Below are 23,640 nucleotides of genomic sequence, written 5' to 3'. Positions count from 1 at the left end.
AATCTAATGCATTTTGGCATCTACTTGATTTAGTAATGGTGCTGGTCACATACTTTGAACTTTCTACACTTGTCAATCCTGAACGCAACACTGATGTAGGGCAGTTCATAGCAAGCATGAAATTTAAAAAAAGGGACATCCCTGGAGTTGTCTTTTGAGAGATGCAACCTGGTGGGTGTTCCCCGTCCCCTCCCAAGTCTTCTGAGGCTGTCCACTGAGACCACTCCAATCTTCTGTTTTTCGGAATGGTCATTAAATGAGCCAAAGCAATATACCATGACAGTCATCAGAGTCTTTGGGAACAGGGTCATTTGCTTTTCCCTCACTGGTGGGGCATTGGGACAACCAGTGCAGACTGAGCATACTGTTGGGAGTGGTTTCTCTGTGCAGGGAAATCCCCACCAAATATGGATGCCCAATAGAGAGTGGTGCTTCCTTGAGCTACTGATTTACTTGTTTCCTCATGCTCCTGTCTCTGCTCCTCTTCTTTCCCATCCTGACTCCTTATATTCCCCACCAACCCTATATTCCCTGCCTAATTCTACTACTTTCCCACATACCACCAAAATTTCCTGCTCCCCTTCCTTGCCTCTCCTGTTTCCCTCATTCCACAACCCATTGTCATCCCATATTTCCAGTCCCAGCTCCTCTCTCATCCATTCCTCTCCATGCTATCTGTTGCCGCTACAAATCCTGTCCCCATCCAAAACTCCTATATTCCCCCTGCCTGCCATCACCTAAATAGCATTCTTTTAATGTATTGTTTGTATGTATAATATGTATATACCGTGTTTCTAGGTAGAGAAACAAAGTGAGGTAATATATTTTATGTGACCAACTTCTGTTGGTGAAAGAGACAAAGTTTCGAGAAGTTCATCCAGTAAAAGATAGTACCTCACCCACCTTGTCTTTCCAATATTCTGGGACCAACACAGCTACAAAACTTCGGAAAGCAGTGTTTGAATATAGATATATGCACTGTTCCTTTATGATCATTGCTGACTTTTTGCTTTTTATATAGTGTATAAATTCTGTTTTATATCAAATGTGGAGAAATAAGCCATGTATCTGCTTGCCAGATCATAACGTCACTCTTTTTATTTTACTATGAAGAATTTAAAACACAAAAACAAAATTGGTATTCTACTTTGACAGTCCTGCGATGTTTTATCCCACAAATTACATGTTACTGTGCATAGTTAATAACATTGAATCACAGTAACGGGGTTTTTGTGCATTCAGAATAGCCTGGCAATGTGGTACATGGACAGAAAATATACTAGGATATGGTTAGTTTTAATTCTTGTTACTAAAGAAACCATTACTATCATTTTAGCTCTTAGCATTTTTATGTTTCAGGGTGTCTTCTACAGAGCAAATTCTAACAAATTAGAGTATTGGGTATCACTACAGTGACTTCTCCACAGTGCAAGTGACTGCCTTTCAGTCTTGACCTGTATCACCTACTGATATTGCAGTGCTTAGGGCTCTTTTTAGCAGAAACTGGCAGTTGAATCAAATTGATGTTTTTGAGGGTTTTTTCCCAAACTGCCAGCCAGGCATACTACCTCAGTTCTGAGAGTCATGCTGGATTCTTTCTGGACCTGGCTCTTGTAGTAATGATTCTGCAGCATATTCTGCCATCACAGCAGCCGTATAACTGCTGCATCTTCACTGGAGTTGCAGTGATGCAAAAGGGGGCAGAATTTGACCCTACAGTTGGAAGATAATTAACAATTCTGTTGGCGCTGTGTAAAACAGCATTGACTCTGGCTTGTGTTCTCTTTAGCTGTGTTGATTCTTCAGTTTTGACAGGAGTAAAAATGTGTCTATGTCACTAAAGTGAGATCTGATTCTGAATACTTACAGAGAACAGATCTGATGTGTTAAGAAGGGGCCATTTTTACACAGTCACTTTTCAGTGTAGAATCTTTTTTTTAAAAAAAAAAATTTTCACTTAACTTCTCTTTTTGAGAAACTAGCAAAAGTCTAGAATTTCCACTAACATCTAATTCTGGAAAAATACTTAACCTTCATATTTCTCTCCATTAGCTTTCCTTCTGGGAATATAGCATGCTATGAAGAATACGAAAAAGGCAAATGTCAAAGGATGACAGCAGTAGCTAAAGCCCTGTGTCAGGAATGTGCCTTTATGATTGCATTAAAAGATACTTTGTGCCAAATCCAAGGTTCTTTTCATTAGCTGGCGTGGCTCTCGGGAGTATACCCCTTTGCCTTCAAGACATTGCTGAAATTTCATATGGAATGGCTATTCCTAGTGGGTTCATTTATTTATGGGTATGAAATGTTTCCAAGTTATGACACCACCACCAGTGATGAAGTGCTAAGTAGCCATATATGGGATTGGCTGTGCTCAAAAACTCATAGATGCTAATGTTAACTGAGCTCTCTGAAGCCAACTAATAATCCCCAGCAGAAATCCTCACTCCTCAGTGCTACATGTATTACTTCCTGTTTTAAGTTTCTCAGATCACAGGGCTGGTACATGAACAAGACTCTAATAAAAATACAGATTTCCCTAGTATTAAAGTTCAGAAAAGTTTATAAAAAAAAAATGCCAGGACCAGATTAAGGGAAATAGTAGGTTCAGTGTAGGTTCTGTACGTTCAATTTTTGATGATTTTTTTTGCACATAGTTTAACATTACCCACTTTATGAAAATAATTTGGAACAACCCACAGCTCACAGCATTATGCCGAATTCAGGAATGAGGTTAAAGTTGTATCCCCACACTTATTCATGTAGACCTACTGACACCATTTACAGATTTATAAGTAAGTCTGAATTGCTATAACACACACCAAGAAGCAGAATAAGGAATAAAAAAAAATCTAAGTTAAAGTAGGATGAGAAATGTATATCATCTTCCAGATCTTTGGCATATAAATTACACACCAAGTGAACAGGGTCAGAAAGATGGTTGAAAATATGAGGTTTCACAGATGAGAGGTAAGGACGATTTCTTGCGAGGAAAAGCAAGATCTTCCCAAGATTCCATTGGGAATGCATGGAAAACAACAGGCAGCTTGGGGATATGGTGAGCAAATTACTAGTTGTACCATAACTAAATCTTAACTACATTTCCAGAGAAAGATCTGACATTTCATACATGTATAATCTGATGATGAGTGTATTACAAATACTGTAAATTAGAACAATCTGGATTTCTCTTAAATATATAGTAAAAATTGTGGTAATATTCCTTTTTAGGGTTTTTTTTTTGTTTTTTGTTTTTGTTTTGTTTTTTTTACAGTTAACTGTGTATTTATGCACGAATGTTTTCCCACACATTTGTTTAAAACACTTCCGATCTCTGGGATACAAGCCCCAGCATGTATTCCCTACATATAATTTGCCTTGTGTGTGTGAATCAGTATAAACATTAATCCAAAACTCTGGCAGATAGAAGCATTGCCCGTGTAACATGTTGATTTGTCAGGTCTGTGTAACTTGATAGAGGTGTGCATTTCTGCTGGTGTTCAGTCTGGCTAATTGTGATGTGAAAAAATAGTTATTTTGGCTTTTTTCAGTGTTAAATCTGCAGTGTGTGCTGGTAAAATCATTTACTCTCACTTTTATATAAATTTAGCATTTTAAGAATTTGGGAGATTAAAGATAAGTTGTTATTAACTGTATGACTGTCTGTTCTGCTGAAGCTAATATGAAATCTAAAGGGCGTGGGGGTTTCTTTCAGATGTGACATTAAAATAAGTACCACACAGCACTTAATTGCCAATGATTTTGGATTTTCAGCTCCAAATATGTTTTTTCATAAGGTGTAGATGAGAGAGCTCTGTGCATAGGAAGTTAGTGACTGGTCTTTCATCTCTGGAGACCTCACGACAAATCTTGATTTAGGTGAGAAAAAGGAAAGAAAAGAAAAAGCAATTGGTTGTTCTCACCTCGTTTCCTATTTGCCCACATAATTAAAACACCAAATAATTTGGCATAATCAACAGTCTCTGGTCACAAGAGGCCCAAGTTTAGCTAGGATGTGATCGCTAGGATGTGTCTACTACTCCTGATCAAAGCACTTTGCCAGTACTGTGTGTGGGTAGCTCGCTCATCCTTGTTCCATGCTATTCCTGGTTCTAGACAGCACTCTTAGTCTCTCCCTGGCAGAAATACAGTCCTAACTCAGGCAAAACTCTCAGATAAATGGGATTTTTTAAGTGTTAGAAATGCAGGTTTGAGCCCTAACAGAATTTGCCCAATTTACGCCTAAGTGTATCTCAAAATTGAGAGGGGGGCCATTGCAAATTGCACAAAGTGGATGGTGGTTTTGCTTGTTAAATGCAGTGCTTTACCACTTGCACACAGCAACAGTGTTTCTGACAGAACTATTCTGGCACACCCACATGCTGTGCACCTTACAAGCATGTTTGTAACACTGTATTCTGGGACTCTTAAAGCACCTACCCCCGAGTACCAAGCACTGCTACTGGGAGCAGAGAACTATTGTAAATTCCCAAATGCTGTGTGCTGCACTGTAGAATGGAGTTAAGAGAACCAGCTGAACTGCTGAGACTACAGTGCTTGTAACTCCCCATCCACACTGGGGAGAAAGTCATTGTATCCCATATCAGGTCAGTCAGTCCTCAGCTAAAGACCATGTTCAGGTGTTGCAACCAATCTGAATCACTAATGCTTGTAAAATTCCTGGCAGGGCTGCTGTGTATGAACACAACACCATGTACAGACATTGTATGCTTACGGTGCTCCAGAAAATGTTAGCCTAAGACCTGATCCAAAGCCCACTGAAATCAGTGGGAGTCTTTCCGTTGTGTTCAGTGGTCTTTGGATAAGGCCTCTTAGGAAACATGGGGTGTTTTTTTTCAATAGTGCGAGTAGCATTAAAGTAGTGCAAGCTTTAATGTGCCAGTTTTCAACTGCCTTTATACTTGAGACATAAATTCACTAGAAATCAATTTATTGTACCTAGTAGACTAGTTATTTTTAAATGTGAAGTGGAATCCTAGTTTAAATACTAAAAGAATCCTGAACCTAAACCAATGTTTTCAGCTACAATACATTTTCTTTAAACCACTGTAAATGATACAATTTTTAATATTACACTATACAGTGGGAATAGTTATTTGAAAAATCTAAGTAAAATGATTGAAAACAGTAGGAAATGAGCACAAATGAAAAAAATAAAAGAAATTGTTGCAAGCATGAAGCAGAAGTGATTCAGCCAAATCGGGATGAAGGGATCAAGAACAAAACGCCTGCCTTGGATTGGCTTCTCTTGTTGAGAATACCCTTTGAACTTGCTGAAATTGATAATCCAACCCAATCCTCAGCATTTACAGATGTTTCCTTGTTACGGTCCCACAGCCATGTGGACTCAACATTTAGTATCAGTCTAATATTTGTTTACATTGTCTGATTTGTATAAATTACATTGTGGAATTTATTTCAAATGTGCAGACACAGAAATGCACACAGACTTCTGCTAGCTTGCTGACTTTATTTTAGAGCACATTTTTTAGTCATTTTGTCAGCCTTACAACTTTATTTGAAAGAATTGTTTTTCCCAATGATTTCTTCCACTGCTCTTTTTCTTTTAGAAATGTTATTTATTATAAATGTTTCCTTCAGAAAAAACAAACACTCAAAAAACCCCCCAACCAAAAACCAACAAAAAAAAACAAAAAAGAGAGAGAAAACAGTTGAATTCTTGGTGTTACTCTTAAATAATCCATAGGAAGTTTCAAAATTGTCACTTTCTGGATCAATTTCCTTTTTTCTGGTGTGAGTGCACACACACACTGGTTTGTTATTGTATGATTGATCATGAATGTTGGGTTACACATACCGATTTGTGGTTATAGGGTTACTTGTGACTGTTTGTCATGGCAGACTATTTTTTGTTGCAGGGCTGCTCATAGGTTCTAAGCTTTGCATACTTGGTTTGTTGTTGTAGGCAAGTGCATGAGCACCGAGATGCAAACTGACCGTTCTTGTGTCACTGGTTTGTTGCGTTGTAAATGGATATGGTTTTGTAATTTAATGGGAAAATGGACATGGAAATAATTGTGTAGGTTGAGGAGGAAAGGGCTGAGGGAAGGCTATAAAGAGTTAAAAGCATGTTTGGTTGTCAGTATTTGGATGTATGAGCAGATGAAGTTGGAAGGAGGGAGGATTTGTCTTAGAGTTGGTGGCCCATATGTAATGGGTGGGAGGCAGTTTGCAATTATGTATTTACAGTATTTGAGCTGTGAGTCTGTGGTCCAGTATTATGTTATTGTGTGACTGGGTGTGAATGAGTTGTTGATGGCTATGTAGAGTGCTGGCATTGATTCAAAATTTCATGTTTTTGAATCTTTTCTTTGTTTTTATAACTGCAATTTTCTAATCAGGCTTTTCTTAAATAAATTATTTTTAAATATAACCTTAATTCTGACTTAATTAACTTTTTCTGGGAATATCATTAGTGTTTTTAATTCATGTGTCAAAAGAAAGTAGCAGCATCCCTGCTATTTAAATCTACTTATTTGCAATAATATACATCAGATAGGTTAACTGTGCTAATTAGTTAAACTTGTTCTTCTGCATGCTGGAACTGTAGCAGAGTTTTGTCTTTGAGTGCATGCATATATCCATTACACTGTAAGTGCGTGAACATCTTGTGCACTAGTGCCAGAGAGTTTTCCCTAGCAGTGCCCTTACGGGTGTCCCCCGTACAACTGAGCTCCTTGTGCCTGCTCCTCCTTCAGTTCCTTCTTACTGTCTGTGGTCTGAACGTTGGGAACAAAACTGGTTAGTGCTTCCCAGTGGTACTCAAATCGTTAGTCATTTCTTTGTTCCCTTTTTATTTCTTTATTTTCTTGTTTTGATTTGAAAAACGTTACTCTCCACTTGATCTTTCCAGTCCAGCAGGTCTCCAGACTGCACCTGTTAAGCAGAGAGCCTATGCCAAAGTCCCGAGATTTTAAACTTTGCGTGGGCTGTAGAAAACATGTGCCTGTTAGTGACCCTCACTGCCACTGTCTCAAGTGATTGGGAAAGGTTACAGGTGCTCCATTTGTCATGACTTCATGAACAGGACGAAAAAACTGAGGGAGGAGCTTCTGATGTATTTTGATGGAGACTGTCCTTAAACTGTCATCAGAGCCCCTTGATCATCTAAGGGAAGCTCTTTGAAGACTCCCTCTTGGCATGCTTCCTCAGCCATTTCGGCAGAAAGAGGCCGTAGGAGATCCCCGGCACCAGCACCATCTTCTCCAAGGCCCAAGATATCAGAATAATCTTGGTCTCTGAAGCATAAGCAGAAGTTGGCATCCAGTTCTTCAAAATCTCAGGTCCAAGACACTTCTACAGAGGGGTGTTGCAGTACTGACGGTACAGTGCGCCTGTTGGCTTCCCACTCATCAGTAACGGCTCAGTGTGAGAGACCTGAGCCATTGATTCCAGTGCCCTCCCAGGACCGTTCTCCATGGCTTCAAAAAAGATTTGGCCAGAGATTGGGAAGTTTGGGCCAGACGTTCTTGGGGTCCAGTACCGTAGCAGCCCCCTTGGTGGCCCTATCTGTTGGATGCCTTTGAGGATACCACCAGCATCCAGGTTACTTCACCAATGCCTCATGCAAACAGATCCCCCAAGAGGGAACCCTCTCTTATCAGTCCAGTGAGAGTCAATATTGATCAGCCTTTAGGTATTTGACTTACCTCAGCCAACTCTACAGCAGCAACCACTCCCAGTCCAGCAAGACCAGCCTTGAGAGCTATCTGCTTTACCTCCGCTTCAGCCCTTGATGAGACCCCGATACCTCCTCTTCCTCACTTGATGAGACTCTGATACCAGAGACATCCTCCCCCTTACTGGACGTCTTTAAAATGCATCAGGAGCACCTCAGGAGAATGCCAGGCTGGGGGCATTCAAGTAGAGCTAGCGGAGGAGAATACCCACAAGCTCACAGACATCTTCATCCCATAGTGGCAGGAAAGATAGCCCTGCCTATAATTGAGGCAGTTATACAACCAGCCAAAACAATCTGGCAAACCCCTGCCTCTATCCCACCTATGGCCCAACAAATGAAATGGAAATACCAGGTTCTATTCCAGGGGTTTGAGCATCCCACCTTGGCTCATTGGGTGTGGTCTGTGTGAAAGAAAAAAGCCATGGACAAAGATGTCAAAAAAATTGACGTTTTTGTAGGAAACTTTATTTCAATGGCAAGATACAACTCCATATTGCCAATCACCATGACCTGCTATCAAGATACGACTTTGCTCATTGGGAAACAGTATCCCAGTTTCCGAGCAAGCTGTCCCTTGTTGCTGAGGCACACGTTGTGTCTCATTCAGCTCTGCAGGCTTCTCTGGACCCAGCAGATTCTGTGGCCAGGGCCATGGTGAAAGCTGTTCCTCCTGGTTGTAGGCCTCTGGGATTCCTGTGGAGGTATAACAGGCTACCAAGGACCTCCCTTTTGAAGGATGTGCCTTGCTTTCAGCCAGAACAGATGAATCTTCCCCTAGCTTTAAGGAGGTTCTGAAGTCTTTGAGCCTCTACACCACAGTGATGAAGAGGACAAAATATTATCCTCCGAACCAGCCTAGAGAACAATACTAACTCTTCCATAAGGCTTACCATTTGAAGAGGAAGCAAAGGTCACAGAGGAGAAGGCCAGTACCTCCTCGGTCTCAAGGCATCCCCAGGCCTCAAAGCAGCAGATTTCTTCTTATGGAAAGAATAGCTCGCTACCCAACTTGGATCTCACTGCCCATTCCCCACCTTTCTGGGATGGGTTATCCCATTTCCCACATGCAGGGCAATCCATCACCCTGCACAAATGGGTACTAAGCACAGTGGAGGCGGAGGGGGTGGAGAGGAGTAAGCAGCAGGCAGGAAGGCCTCAGGGGAAGAGGTGGAGCGGGGCCCCAGAGTGGAGCATGGGCTGGGCCTCTCCTTGAGGAAGCCAAGCAGGGGCTTAGCCCCAGTCCAGGCACCAGCAGCTCTTCCCACTTCTAGGGAGCTTCCGGCGCTCGCACCCAGCTTCCCCAAATGTAAAAGTCACGCGCTGCCTATGACTGGTCCCTCAACAGGGATATCTTAGTTTGGATATTCTGCATAGGAGATTATCCATAAATACATGTGTCTGCCACTTGGCAGAACAGGAAGCGTTCCCGGTCCTGTACCAGAGCGTCACAGCCCCTGATCTTTATCAAACACTTTCCTGTTTCCATGAAACAAGAACCTCCTCTGTGCATACCCACCAGTTCCCCTGATTCCCAGGGTTGTTATCAAGCTCAAGCAAGATCATGGCAGAATGATCCTTATAGCTCCCACCTGACTGAGACAAATGTGGTATTCAGATGTCCACAAACTGTCTGCTGAAGAATGCTGTTACCAATAACCAGAGACCTCCAAATACAGAACCAGAGTTGGGTGCTGCACCCAAATACAAGTGCTGGACCTCATGGTATGATTCATTAGTGACTGAATGCAAAAGAGGCACACTGCTTGGTGGCAGTCCAGAATTTTCTCCTTAATAGCAGAAAACCTTCAACAAAGGCTACTTACCCTAGTGGAGACATTTTGCCATCTGGATGGGCTCTCTCAGTGTCTTCCCGACTCAGTCTAATTGAGAATTCTGGACTATCGTTTTGCATCTGGCGGCACCCTTGCATAGAGGGGAGAAATGTTTTCACTCACCCAATCATGGCCAGGTTCCTGAAAGGTTTAGATTGACTATGCATCCACTAGATACAGTTTTGTTCAAGGACAAGTTTCATCTTAGACCATATCCTAAATTTCTCTTGGTCTCTGATTTCTACCTGAATCAGTCCATCTGCCTCCCAGTTTTCTTCTTGAAGCCACATATGTACAAGGGCGAGTGAAGACTCCACATATTCGTTGAGCATGGGCTTGATACCTAGATAGGACAAAGCCTTTTGGGGTTTCTTTCCAGCTCTTTGTTTCTTACGCAGAACATGAGAGGTCATCCAGTCACAACTTGGGGACTCTCAAAATGGATCACCAGCTGCATTACAGTGTGTTATGCTGCCAAAGGAATAATGCCTTTTGGCAAGTTTATGGCACACTCAGCCAGAGCACATTCGACCTTGGAAGCATTTGTGGCAAACATCCCAATTATGAACATTTGTAGAGCAGTGTCATGGCCTTCGATTCATGCATTCACCAGACATTACACATTGTCTGCTGCAACTAGGGAAGATGCCAGTGTTGGCAGGGTAGTCCTACAGTCCCTCTTCTGATGTGACTCTGAGACCCACTGCCTGGAGTCACCTAAAGAGTAATAGATACATGCTAGCACTCAAAGAAAAAAATGGTTACTTACCTTCTTGCTATTGCTGTTCTTCAAAATGTGTTGCATATGTCCATTACACACCCATTCTCCTTCCTGAACATCACAGAGGCTATCATTGGTTCCCAGTGTGAAGAAATTGAAGGAAGAGCAGGGCAACACCACCTTTTATTTCCCTCACTTTGAGACACAAGGAGCTTGGTGGTGTGTGGAGGACCCCCCCTTACCAGTATTGCAAAGGAAAACTCTCTGGTACCAGTGCACAAGAGGCGCACACAACTACAATGTAATGGACATATGCAACACAGCTCAAGAAACAACAGTTATGAGAAGGTAAGTAACCATTTTTTCCTCAAAGCTTGCTTCAAGCTGAACTTCACATCCTGCAACCTGGCAGGTTTGGCTTTAGATTTCAACAAATCATTGTCAGGCTGATCCTGCAGGTTTATCAGAGCACTTCAAGTTAAGCATATGCCTGGCAGAGTCTGTAGAGAATTCAGAGTTCCCAGATGTGCACAAAATCCTAAAATGAACAATTTGAGAATTAATCACCCAGCCTACCAAAAAAAAAAAACAAAAAAAAACCTCCAGGGCACGAATCTCACTGAGAATAAATGAACAAATCACATCTGCAGTTTCTAGACCAGACCATTTTAAGCTATGTTGGTCCCGTCCCTCATTGTCTCCCCTGCCAAAAAGAACAAGTCACAAATTCCTTGTCCAGTAAACATCAAAATTCATCTTCCCTCAACAAACAACAACCCACTCTCCTTAGGTCTGAGAAATTTGGTCAGTCAATTTGGTTTTGGCAAAGTTGGGTGTGGTTCAAAATTGCACTTAAAAGAGAAAGTGAGTCAAACTCAGGAAGGATTATGGTATAGCTCAACTCTTCATTGTAGATAATTTTAAAGAAACCATTTTAATGCAAGAAGTTACTGTGACTCTCAAGATATTTAATACTATACCACTGTAACTCACTCATTGAAACAGTCTAGTAACAGGGAGCTGTATTTTATGACACCGAACATGTTCTGTTGGGAGTATCATTTAGAAAGAGAAATCCTGCTCAAGAAGAAAATAACTCTGCCCTGATCTCTCTCTCTCACTCTCTCACCCCCCCCCCACCCCCACCCCTCTCCCTCCCTTCCTGTAGCCTCACTCACTTGCATTTAAAGAATAACATTGTAACTGTTGGGAATGGCAGGGCTAAGTCCACCTTTTCAAATAAAGAGCAGAGCAGAAGCACTAAAAGCTCCTTTATCCCTCAGTTCTGCACTTTGAGATATTTTTGGACTTCTTAAGGCTAAAATATCTAAAACTCTAAAATATCAATCCATTAAAAGCCCTAGAAAATGTCCACGGTGTTAACTTGTGGGAAATTAGTACATGGAAAAATGGTGTATTTATATGGTGCAACTAGTTCTGCTATATTTTAGCATTGCTAAGAGGCACAACATCTTGAAAGGCAAAGTTGAGGTTCTTATATGTAAAAAAAAAACAAAAAAACAACCATGGTTATGGTAAAGGCTAAGGAGTGGTTTCATATTTAAATAACATGGAAAGAAATTATAGTTAGGTGGAAAACCTAAATATAAGCAGAACATTTGATATCTGAGTCATGTTTTCAATTAGAACACTTTAGGGTTTTAGAAACTAGTCAAGGGAAATGTAGGAGTTTATTATTTAGAAGGAATTTTATATACCATAATATTCAGGAGAACTATCAACATTTCAGTTTTCTAAATATAGCTTTTCACTATCCAGATGTCTTTTCAATTATTTTGATTCAGCCAGGGGTGAAAGTAACTTAAAAGTCTTACCGGTACAGGAGCCAGGGTCTGGGCCCCTATAAGGGGCGGGGCTGGGGGGGGTCAGCCTCCCCCAGCCAGCCCTTCAGCACTGCCCGGCCTGCGCTGCCTGGGGCTCCGGCAGCAATTTAAAGGGCCTAGGGCACCTGCCATGGCGGCAGCAGCAGGGAGCCCCAGGCCCTTATAAATTGCCAGGCCCCGTGGCAGCTGCCCCTTTTTCCCCCACCCCAGCCCACCGGCCCTTGGGGGGCAAAGGGGCTTTAACGTCAGCTATGTACAGGCCCGTACCGGTGGCCATTTCTTACCAGTATGCCACACCGGCCCACTTTCACCTCTGGATTCAGCTCAGCAGTATGGTTTTCAAACTTAAGTATTCCTAATTGTAATAGTATGTTTTTTTAAAAATACTAACATCTTTGTGAGCTATCTTAAAAAAATCATCTTATAAAAGAATTACCTCAAGTCAAAGTCTCTTGTTATTACTCCTAAAATCCTAAAGTCCACTGCATGCATCCGATGAAGTGAGCTGTAGCTCACGAAAGCTTATGTTCAAATAAATTTATTAGTTTCTAAGGTGCCACAAGTACTCCTTTTCTTTTTGCGGATACAGACTAACACGGCTGCTACTCTGAATCCTAAAATAGTAACATTCATGCTGTATAGAATGAGCATATAATGGCAGTAGGCTCCACTACTGGATATTTTGAGACCCAGTTCAAAAAGCTTTGGACCATTGTAGACCTGTCTCATTTTACTGTCCATTGCCATGAGGCGCTGAGCTCTCTCAAGTGTAGTTGAAGGTGCTCAGAACCTCACAGGTTTGGGCCCTTAGTTAGTTTCTTGGGAGAAGTGGGAGCCATTTTTGGAAGACCAATTAACAATATCTTTCAGGGCAGAGACTGCATGTTCCACCCTCAGTTATTGAAGGAAATTGCCAAAAAAGGGTTGGGGTGTGGAGCAAATAGGGAGGCTGTACAGGCCTAAGAACAAGGGGGTAAGAATGACATTATTGTAGAAGTTTGAGATCATGGTAGTCAAAACCTGTCAATAACAACTTTATATGTGTGTACCATCCAGATAAAAATGTGTGGGTGGGTGTATATACATGTGTGTGCACATGCACACTCTCTCTAGTAACATAAATACACATCCTTTGAGGATGCGGCATGCTCAGGGAGAGGGGGTGGAGCAGGGGTGGGAAGAGGTGGGGCGGGGGTGGAGGTGGGGCCTTGGGGGAAGGAGTGGAGTGGGAGCAGAGCTTGGGTTGAGCACCCCTTGGCACTTTGGAAAGAACAGCAAAAGGAGCAGCCGGATGATCCACCCTCTTTCAACCTCTGACTCCACCACCTCAGCCAAGCTTCACAATCATCACTGCTGAGTACAATATTAAATTATTTGTTTAAAATTGTTTGAAACTTATACCTGCATTACATTGTTTGTTTTAAATTGTTTAAAATTTATACTGTATATGCATATAATGTCTTCTGTCTGATGAAAAAAATTTCCCCCTCCACCCCATTTACATTAATCGTTATGGGAAATTTGATTCGCTTAACATCGTTTCTGTTAAAGTCGCATTTTTCAAGAACATAACTAAAACATTAAGTGAGAAGTTACTGTGTATCCCATGAATATATTTTAGGCTTTAGAAGAAATGTAGGTTGTGACTCTAGTGTGTTCAAAATCTTTCAGTGTGAATTGAAAGAGCATGTCATATGAACTGAATACTGTAAATAGAACATAGTCTCCCACCCCCAGAGGCAGAGACAAGAAGTTTAATGTTTAAACAAGAGATTTTTTTTTCCAGCCACAGAATTAATGTCCACTGGAATTGTTGCTAGTGTGATCTTTCAGTGTGCTTTTTGCATCAAAAATGAGTCTGTGTTGACAGTGCTATTTCTTACATTGTTAATCCATTTAGGGGCCAGACTCACATCTTTTCCAATTCCCCAGGGGAACCATCTGGAATCACCGAGTCAGGTTTCTGGAAGACAGAGCCCTCAAGCACTGGACATCTTTCACCATTTGGAATGCTGGCAAACAGGGCAGGAAGCTCTATAGAAGCTTATCACCAGCTAATCAGAAAAAGGTGAGATGTCAAGAAAATCAAGTGTGGGTAAAAGCTGTAAAACGCGCAGTTTCTTCTCTCCTTCCTACTAGCTCCTTGATAGTTAAGGGTGTTGTAGCACAGTGGTTCACAAACGGGTTCACGAACACCTGCGGGTTCGCCGAACGTTACAGGAGGTTCTCCAGACAAATTTAACTCATGGCAGCCAGAGGACCCCGGGCACTGGAGGCAGCAGGTGGGACGCAGTTGCAGGGCAGACAGCCCGAGCCCCAGGGAGAGCGGAGCAGGGCAGTTGGGGCTGGCAGCCCGAGCCCTGCCCCCATCAGCGGGGGAGCTGGCCACCTGAACCCCAGTGCTCTGCACGGGGCTGGCAACCCGAGCCCCAGGGAGAGCGGCGCCAGGCAGTTGGGGCTGGCAGCCCAAGCCCCAGCGGTCAGCGGGACCTGCAGCCCGAGCTCAATTGAGCTCAGTTGACTGGGGCGGTCAACAGGGTCCAGCAGCAGGAGCCTCACAGAGTGGGAGGAAATTTAAACTTAAATCCCTTGAAATATTCATTTTTAGGAGGGGGTTCACGAGATTTCACAATTTAATGAAAGGGGTTCGCGGGCTGTTAAAGTTTGGGAACCACTGTTGTAGCATAATGTGTCCCCCTAGCATTTTTAAAAAATGTACTTAGTTTCCCAGTCTGTGTGTCAGCTGTGCTGCTATCTTTTTTTAAATCATGGTATTCATCTCTCTTCCAACTGATGTACTGTTATATTGTGTTTGCCTGTTGGCGACTGCATGTAATAAATGATCAGACCGTATGTCACAGCTCATGGCCTTGCTGCTGTATAAGCTTCACACCACCTAGCAGTTCCAGGTGAACTAAAGGAAAAAAGCCTTTCTGGATGGGACAGTACTAAAATATCTTGGCTTGAAATGTTTCATATGTGCATAACATCCATCTCTGTCCTGAAGTGAATACTGGACAAGGGCCTCATGACGTGCTAAATAATCTGGTTTGTGTTATGTGGAATAGACACCTTATATCCCCCAGTAGAAATCATGACTGTTAAACATAGAGGAGAAAATGTTGTATATGAATATAGGATTTAATTTATAATGCATTTCTTTCCGAACATGGTAGTTACTTAGAATTGGCAATGAAAGAATTTTGCTCAGGAGAGATTTGTATGGGAATTAAAATACCTTGCTCTCATATCATTTTCTTCTTGTCTTATAACTTTGTGAGATAAAGGCTCCAGGGTTAATGTCATATGTCTGTTTCCTATAAGTGGTCTTGATACATCAATTTTAATGAAAAATATGGGAGGAAGACAAGAGAATGAAAACATGAGAACCTGATTAATCCAGTGGTCCTCAGACCACACACATCCAGTAAGAAAGTAAAACAAATGAGTACACCCACAGTTGAATTCATTGGGTGGAAATGGGAGACAGTCACATAAGGAGTCTGTGGTAGCAGGTATTGAACCCTGATCTCTTGAATGTGCTTCCAGTGCCATCCTTCTTTATCTGTGAATGAGGCAGTGGGTAAAGTAACTTGCAAGTAATGAGAAGTTTAATGCTGGGCACATAAGAAAAATTACTTCAGTAAAAAGGACAGAACAATTTGCTTCAAAGTGTTGAGTCATCTTGGCTCCTCGATGCAGTGTGCATGAGTCTGTGAGGTTTCTATAAAAAGGCACTCTGTATATCATCAGTGTTTTGCAAAGTGCTGTGTGAATTCCCCTAACTCTCTCAAGTTCACCACACTTTCCAGCTGATGGCCTTGTATGAATTAGGAAATAATTTCATAGGTAAGAGATGGGAGGGTGTTTGGTGACACTACACAAAAGCAAGAACTTCTGAAATGAAAACCAGAAAACAGTCTGTGGTGTCTGTGTTGCAACCCATCTCCTCCTTAGCTTTGTTAAATATGTATATATAACCAATTTAATATGCAGCTGGATTTAAGATAGAATGATTCTCTAATTCTGTGATGCAAGTGACACCTACTTCTATAGAAGTTAATATCCTGTGCTGTAGGAAACAGTGATAACTTGAGGATGCCATCACAAAGTAGATGAAAAGGGCAAGAAAATTGTCATGGTATTGTTTGAGTTGTTTTGCTGCTGAGAAGCTAAGACTTATCCCTTGCGCAGTATGGAGCAGCCCTGCTTCAGCAATACTCTAGCACTGTTGATGTGCTTCTAATTAACCGGGATCCTGACGTTCTTTCCATCTGACCTTTGTATCATGTTTGCTTTGGCAGTGCTTCAGACCATGATATTATTTTGCTTCTGTCAAGGTTGTAATTAAGCATATTTCAGTATGCTGTCCCTGGGTACTGAAACATGGCTTTAGCCATTAACCCATTTGTTACTAAATGCTATACCTGCTACATCTAGGAAACACACTTGCCTGTTGCAGGTGTACATGCCAAATGCACACTACTGTCTGATTCATTTCAGTGGTGTTCTGCAGAAAAATTCTGGTAAAATATAGGCATGTCATGGCAGTTTTTAAGAGGGAGTGTCAACTAGCAATTAAAACAAAGTATCTGTAGCTATCTCAGTTGGTTTCAGTTGCTGTTGTAGATTCTCGGGCTTGATTTTTAAACATGCTTAGGTGTCTCAGACTGGGTACCCAAAATCAGTGGATGCTTTTCAAACTTTGGGTCGAAGTGACTTGCTCAGGATCACACAGCAAGTCAACGACAAAGCTTTGGAACAAAGCCAAAGTCTCCTGGCTCCCAATACCAAGCAATACTCATGAGTTCATGCTGCCTGCCTTTAAAAAAACAAGTTACTATAGTTTGCTATATCTGACTCAAAGCAGCTCAAATTGTGTCTAAATCAACAGAGAAAAATACACAAAGTATCTGATCTTTACTTTTCCTCAAAAATCTGTCAAAGACTTTAAACAACAAAATTCCACAAGCTCACAGGTTGTAAATAATTCTTACTTCACCTTTTACAGCCTAAAATCATAAAATGATCTTTTCAGGGTGATATAGGGAAATTATCTTTACAGGGTAATCCGAAAGATTTAGTATGGTTTAGATTATAGACATGAAAGTGGTATTCCATGTTCTTGAATCTCCAAATAGTCAGGTACTGAATCGTAATACTAAGTGAAGGTCCAAGGACCCAAATGAAAATGTGTCACCTATTTAAAATAGCCTACTTTAGTATAGAACATTAACAACAAAATCTGTTGTACTAGACCAGTGCAACACCATTTTCTTCAATGAAGTTGTGTTCGCATAAATAGGTGTAGAATCTGGTACATCACCTGTATGCTAATGACTTTTAGACATATATGCTTAGGGCCTAAGTCACTTAGATGCTTTTGAAAATTGTACCCATATTCAACTTTATTACTGCTGTATCCTATTACTATTAAAGTATTATCGCCTCATTAAAAATTAGACTCTGTAGTGCATAATTCAATTTTGAAAATGGGACTTAGACTTCTTAGTCATGTAGGCACTTGTGAATATTTTATTTATAGATTAGATTCTGGTTGGAGCAATGCAAAAATCTAAATATGTCTGACTTTTCATTATGGGGATTAATCAGTTTGAGCTGTCCAGTGGAAAGCATAATGTGGCCACTCCTGAGCTTTCGAAGCAGTGGATGTGTCTGGTAGACTTAGGAGTGGGATATCCTATATTTATTAGATGTATATGAAGTATTTGAAAAGTATACTAATTGTGTACTTAAGAGCAGAAACAGAACTTGGCATTTTCTGGAAGCATCAGTCTTCCTTTGTTCAGAGATACTTGCAAAATGTTATCCAAGTGTGTTTTGAAAATAGTCTAAAATGGCATTGTGGTAATGTCCTAAAGAAAAAGGACACCTAGCTAATATCCTCCTCTCCTCCCTAAGAATGTGATGGTGATTAAAAGAAATAATATTTTGTCTCCAAAGAGTCCAGGCATGAATTCAGAGCTCAGTGTTTATGCTAGCCTGATAGTAACCTAGCAGGAACAACACTTGTTTAACTAGTATTTTTTTAATGAATTGATTGCCAGTATCTCAGTATCCTTAAGGAAATGCTGCTTCCTGACTTTACCCTTCTTGATTCAAACAGTTGACAGTGGGGTAGTGTTAGCATTTCTGCATGAGTGAAACTGAACAGACCTTTTTTTGTTTAAAACACATCCGTTTTGTCTGTAATGTGCAGTTGAAGATGGAAACCAAATGTTTCTGGGATGCTATGTATGCCTAGAGGGATTTTTTGGTGCTGTCTTGTCTATTCTATTGTTGTTTGTCAAACCTCAGCTAAAAGGAATACTTTTGCACTGTTTCTGTACTATTCCCCTAAAGCCACAGCTGGAAATAGTGCTCCAGAGAGAACACCACATAAGCAGCTAACTGAAAAACAGTGAGAGAAGCAATGAGTAAGCTCTTGCTCTAGTTACGCTAATTAAGCTACTAGGGGAGAGCATCTTTAGAAGTGCGCCCATAATACCATGGCTAACCCAACCCCATAAAGCCTCTTATGACAACCTTTTCCATCAATAGCATATCAGGAAAGTATCTTGTGAACCCCCTCTTTGTAGCATGTTATCTATCCACTTAATGTTTTAAATCAAATGTTTGAGTCTGATACTGACCTTTTTTATCTGCAAGGTGCTGTGGTTTATCAGTAACAGGGTCATCTGTCTGTGCTGCGACTACAGTCCTGTACCTGTACTACACGTTCAGAAAACTTCTAACTTTTGCAGTGGTTTCAAAATATTTAAAATATATGAAGGGCCTCAGAGCGTGAAGATGGGAGAACTGAAACTCTAGAGAGATAAGTAGAGGAAACCAAACTTACACCCCTGCTTTTAGTGAAGCAACAAATCGCACTGTTACGAACCTGTTTTACAGGAGAGCTTAAAGAGAGATGGCAACAAGGAAATAAGAATGGAGAAGAAGTACAAGTTTCAGTAAAACCCAGGTGTGGAGAGCCTGGAAATGGAGACTCCCTGCCTCCAACATCCACGTTATTAACTTAACAGAAATATGACTTGTGAATTAAAGATAGCAAGGAAATCTCTTTGAAAACTATTATGATGCTCAGTATCTGAAGCACTTACAGTACGGATTCTGCAGCACAGTGACTGCAGTTTACGCCTAGTCTGCAATTGAAAATGTTACTGTCATAACTCTTCTTTTGGGATCTGATTCTTTTACTGAACTAGTTATACTTGTACAAGCCCCTTGTTATCTATAATTGTAGAAAATCGTGTAGCTTATTTTCTGTCCCTTAGGGGAATAAGCACTTTTATGCCTATATAACTGCGCTCACACTAGGGGAGTTTTACCACTTTAACTGTACTATACTGGTACAACTTTTATGTTGGACAGACCCTTCCTGTATAGGGTAACATGCCTGTGTAGCCCAGTGATTAAGACCAGACCAAAAGAGTGTAATTTTAGAGAAGGTATTACATCTGTTTCAAAGCATTTTAATGATTTTGGCCATCGCATGTCAGGCTTGGGTTTTCAAGCTATTGAATCAGTTAAAACAAACTAGAGGAGATGACAGACAGAGGCACAAGAAGCAGTCTCAATATTTTTAATAGGAATTGGCTGCTAAAGAAATGACCAAAGGCCGTCCTCCATTTCTGGAGAATAGAAACTTACCAGTGGGTCCCAAGCTGTTTTCTGTGAATGGAGCTATTTGTTGCATGTAATAAGGGATTGTGTTTATGCTTAGAGGTGTTTACATTGTATGTTGGCTGCAACATAGGCATTGGATTCTGGCAGTCAAGTGGTTTTGAAGCCTTCTGATGAGAGATATTGTTATATTTATATGTATTGAGGGAAAGTAATGCTGTCTCTAACTGAGCAGTGTCTCAGATCTGATAAATGAAGCACATGCTTGGAATTAAAAGGCACACCCCCTTCCTGTGGTTCAGCAGTAACGATGAACAGGTGGAATGAGATTGGCACTTCAATGCTGATTATGATCTTTGGATCTTGTGTAAGAATGGTCATGCTTATTAGCTTTGTGGTTCCAGTTGAGACAGACTGGAAGGCCTGTACATCTGGCATGGTGTCTCTTTTTGTTTGAGATTAACTTCACTTTCTTTTATTATACTATGGTGCTTACACTCTGAGTTATTTTTTTCTGAGGTGCGTGAAAAGAATAGATTTTACTTTTCCAGAAACGTATATTAAAATAATCCCTAGGCCTTCAAGCAACTATCAGTGTAAGAAGTTGGAACAAAGAGAAAGATCGTGAAGCTCATTAGAGATTTAAAATATATGAAAGATGCATGAGCCCAGGCAATAAAATCCCCTATCATAATTCTGCAATATATGATCTAGGGAAAATGTGCTAGAGAGGACTTGTAAGTGTTTTGTACAGTTTTCTAAGGCTTATTCACATGGGACTAGCTTACAGTAAAGCCATAGAGGTTCATTATAGCTAGCATTGTATTTTTTGTGCATCACAGTGTTTAGGGAGGTGGTAGAGAAAATCAAGTAGCAAAGTCATTGTACTTCATTGTAGAGTTCACCGTCCCAGTTTGCTATGATCAGGTTCCACAGCATGCTGGAAATCATCAGCCTACATGTAAAGCACATTGCAACTGACATCAAGCTCATTATCAAGGTGAAATACAATTTTGAGGAAAGAAAATACTGTGAAGAAGACCCTGCTAACAAAAGTAGTGTTCTTAGGTTGCTAAACTCTGCATAGGCCTTACCACTGGAAATTTGAATACAATGATGAGCAGAGGAGAAAGTGTAAAAAGCCATTTCCTGTAGTGAACAAGAAATCAGTGGGCACATCAAGTATGAAATGAGCTACTGTTCATCTTGTTACAACTATTAGACACTTCCAAAAAACTAGTTTTGCAAAAATAATAATAATGAATATATTCCAAGGCGAATCCTCTTGATTTCCTGTAGTGTATATTAGTATTGGGGGTTCCGGGAAGTGCTCAGTGTTGGCCCAACTCTGCTCCCATTGAAATCAATGGTAAAACTCCCACTGACTTCATTGGCAGCAGAGTTAAGCATTGTCTTCACTAGAAACTCCCACCCTAGATGGATTTTCAAAAGCAGCTAGTGATTTGGGGTTCCTCAATTTTGGGGTCCCCAATTCAAGAGACTTTAAAGAGGCTTGATTTTCAGAAGGTGGGTGCGCAGCACTATCTAACATTTCTAGTCTCTAACCGCCTTCAAACAACTGCCATTTTTGTTAAAAACAACCTGCCAGAAAAATGTTTCCTTCTTCCCCAAATGTGGAATATCTCCCCCAGTGGGAGATTTGTCAGAGTTAGGATTTTGGAATTTGGTCCAGATAGATTTTTTGTTGTGAAAGAGTGTTGTGTTTTGGTTTGGTTTTAATGCTACATTTGTTTACATATGATGTGAACCATGCCAATAAAGCACTGTTTCTCATAATAACTGTATAACTGATGACTTATGTGTAGCTGCTGGAATTGTGCTTTTCCCTTGCTATATTTTAGCTTGGAAAAGTAACAATCTTTTTTTTTTCTTTTGGAATTGTGAAGATTTGAGTAAAACACAGACTATCAAAACAAAAAATATTTTGCCACTTTCTCATTTTCTTACAACCAAAGAGTGATCTGATAAATCGATCACAGATACTCAGAAGCCATTGCAATATTGCATTCTGTTGTTTCCTAATAATGGTTGTTTTGGCTTTTGAGCCAACTGAAAGCAGTAAATAAGCCTTAGAGTAACTAACTCATTTACTTATGATCCAGCTTGAGAGTATTTTTCAGTCATTACATTATTTTATAATTCATAGGTTTCTCCCCAGGATACAGTACTGCAGACAGGGATGGTCTTCAGAAAAGACACAAGATTGGAATTAATTGGTGGAGGAAAATAAATGAGAGACTGTGTTAAGTCTATTAGTCTAAAGTAAACAGGTCATGTAAGCCTGATGCTCTTGAGTTCTGCTTATTGCATAAACAGTTGGGTGCAAGTTCTGTATCCAGTTTCCGGACACACATTTTTTTTAAATTAAAAAATAAATAGTAGTGGCAGAAAAATAATCAACTGTCTCTTGGACCACCCACATGGTGTATAACCCAGTGGAAGAATTACCTATTCAAGGCTAATGTGTTTTACAGTACTATAGTTATCAGGTTTAAACTGCCTAAAACCATTGGAAGTTACATATAAAGATACCTCTGTATTAGGCATTCATCTTTCTGAAAGAAAACTTTAATTCGGGTTGAATCAACCCATCTTCCAAGGGAAATTTGTCTCATATACTTACCTGCTATGTAAAATCATATATTATATTAGCTTGATTCTTTCATGCTTTCTTTTATTGCCTTTACTGGGAGTTTCATATGTCAGATGACCTCAGGATTGGATGTGTAGTGTGGCCAACACATGGTGTTTATACTTTGCAGCAGGTAGTGGCCATAGTTGGTACATGGGGGAGGTAATATGCTGGTCAAGGACCCTAGTCATACAGGAAAGGTTGTTGGGTACACAACACTGAGTGGCTATAAATACAGTCCATGGACAGATCAAGACTTTTTTGTAGTTATTTAAGAACAAAATCCTGCTGATGCTTAGCACAATAATGCTCTTCATCTCAGGGCCTGGAGTTGAATTTTCAACTTCATTCCTTGGGAATTAATCCTGGATAATGCTTTCCCTTTTATCTTAGCTGAAAGGTGAACAGTTTATTCTTTGATCACAAAGTTGGAAAAATAATTAAATAAATTATCCATAACAGCATTGATATTGCAAAAAAGATAGCTCAGGTCCTTGGAACAGAAATCCAGGGTATTGTTTTATATTTCCTGCAAGAATTAAGTTCCTTCACCAATAACTTTTTTGCACTAGGAGTGGGAACAATAATGAGATAATAGTAAAGCAAAGTTTAACAAATATGATCCGCTGCTAGTAATGGGACGTCTTTTATATTTGTTAAATGTTGTTTTACTATTATACCATTCATTATTGCCATTGGTAGTGCAAAAAAGTTCGGTGGGGGGAACTTAACTCTTGCAGGGAAGCGAAGAGTTTGAAAGCAGGTAAATGCAGCATGCAAAGTACCAATACAAAAAATGTGCATCCTAAATTTGGCAAGGAAACATTAGCCTGTTGCCACACAAACTGAGATGGGAAACACATAATTGTTCCCTACAAGTATTCTCCATTGGTTTGTACACTTCCATTTTAAATTACTCATGTAATGGGGAACCTTAGAAGATTATTGCACAATCAGATGGCTCCCATCCCATGGCTTGTCCGCACAGAAGAGAAGTACAGAGGGAAAGTTTAGAATGCCACTACCATGCCCAATCCTGGCTCTCCTATAACATGTGTAATTGACACTCCACAGGCTCTTTACATGTTGAAATATGGAGGAGTGTTTGGGGCAGAGCTCACAGGAATGAAAATTATGTTAATTTGTGCATTTGAGAGAATAACTCAAAGAGCTAGAATCTGGACCTTAAGTGTTTTGGCTTCAAGTAATTGATCATGGTTATC

General features: G+C 40.5%; 1 protein-coding gene across 3 annotated transcripts in view; it reads left to right on the top strand.

Moving 5' to 3' along the window:
- Positions 1-23,640, top strand: part of QTGAL (queuosine-tRNA galactosyltransferase) — a 304,979-nt gene that overhangs the window by 260,613 nt on the left and 20,726 nt on the right. For all 3 annotated transcript variants that reach the window (XM_074971518.1, XM_074971521.1, XM_074971520.1), the window contains exon 9: positions 14,053-14,188. In XM_074971518.1, the coding sequence (XP_074827619.1) occupies positions 14,053-14,188 (136 nt within the window). The remainder of the gene's footprint in view (positions 1-14,052; positions 14,189-23,640) is intronic.

The sequence above is a fragment of the Natator depressus genome, chromosome 14 (genome assembly GCF_965152275.1).
Source record: "Natator depressus isolate rNatDep1 chromosome 14, rNatDep2.hap1, whole genome shotgun sequence".
Taxonomy (NCBI): Eukaryota; Metazoa; Chordata; order Testudines; family Cheloniidae; genus Natator; species Natator depressus.
Note: the sequence above shows the minus strand (reverse complement) of the source record. Positions and strands in the feature narration are given on the sequence as shown.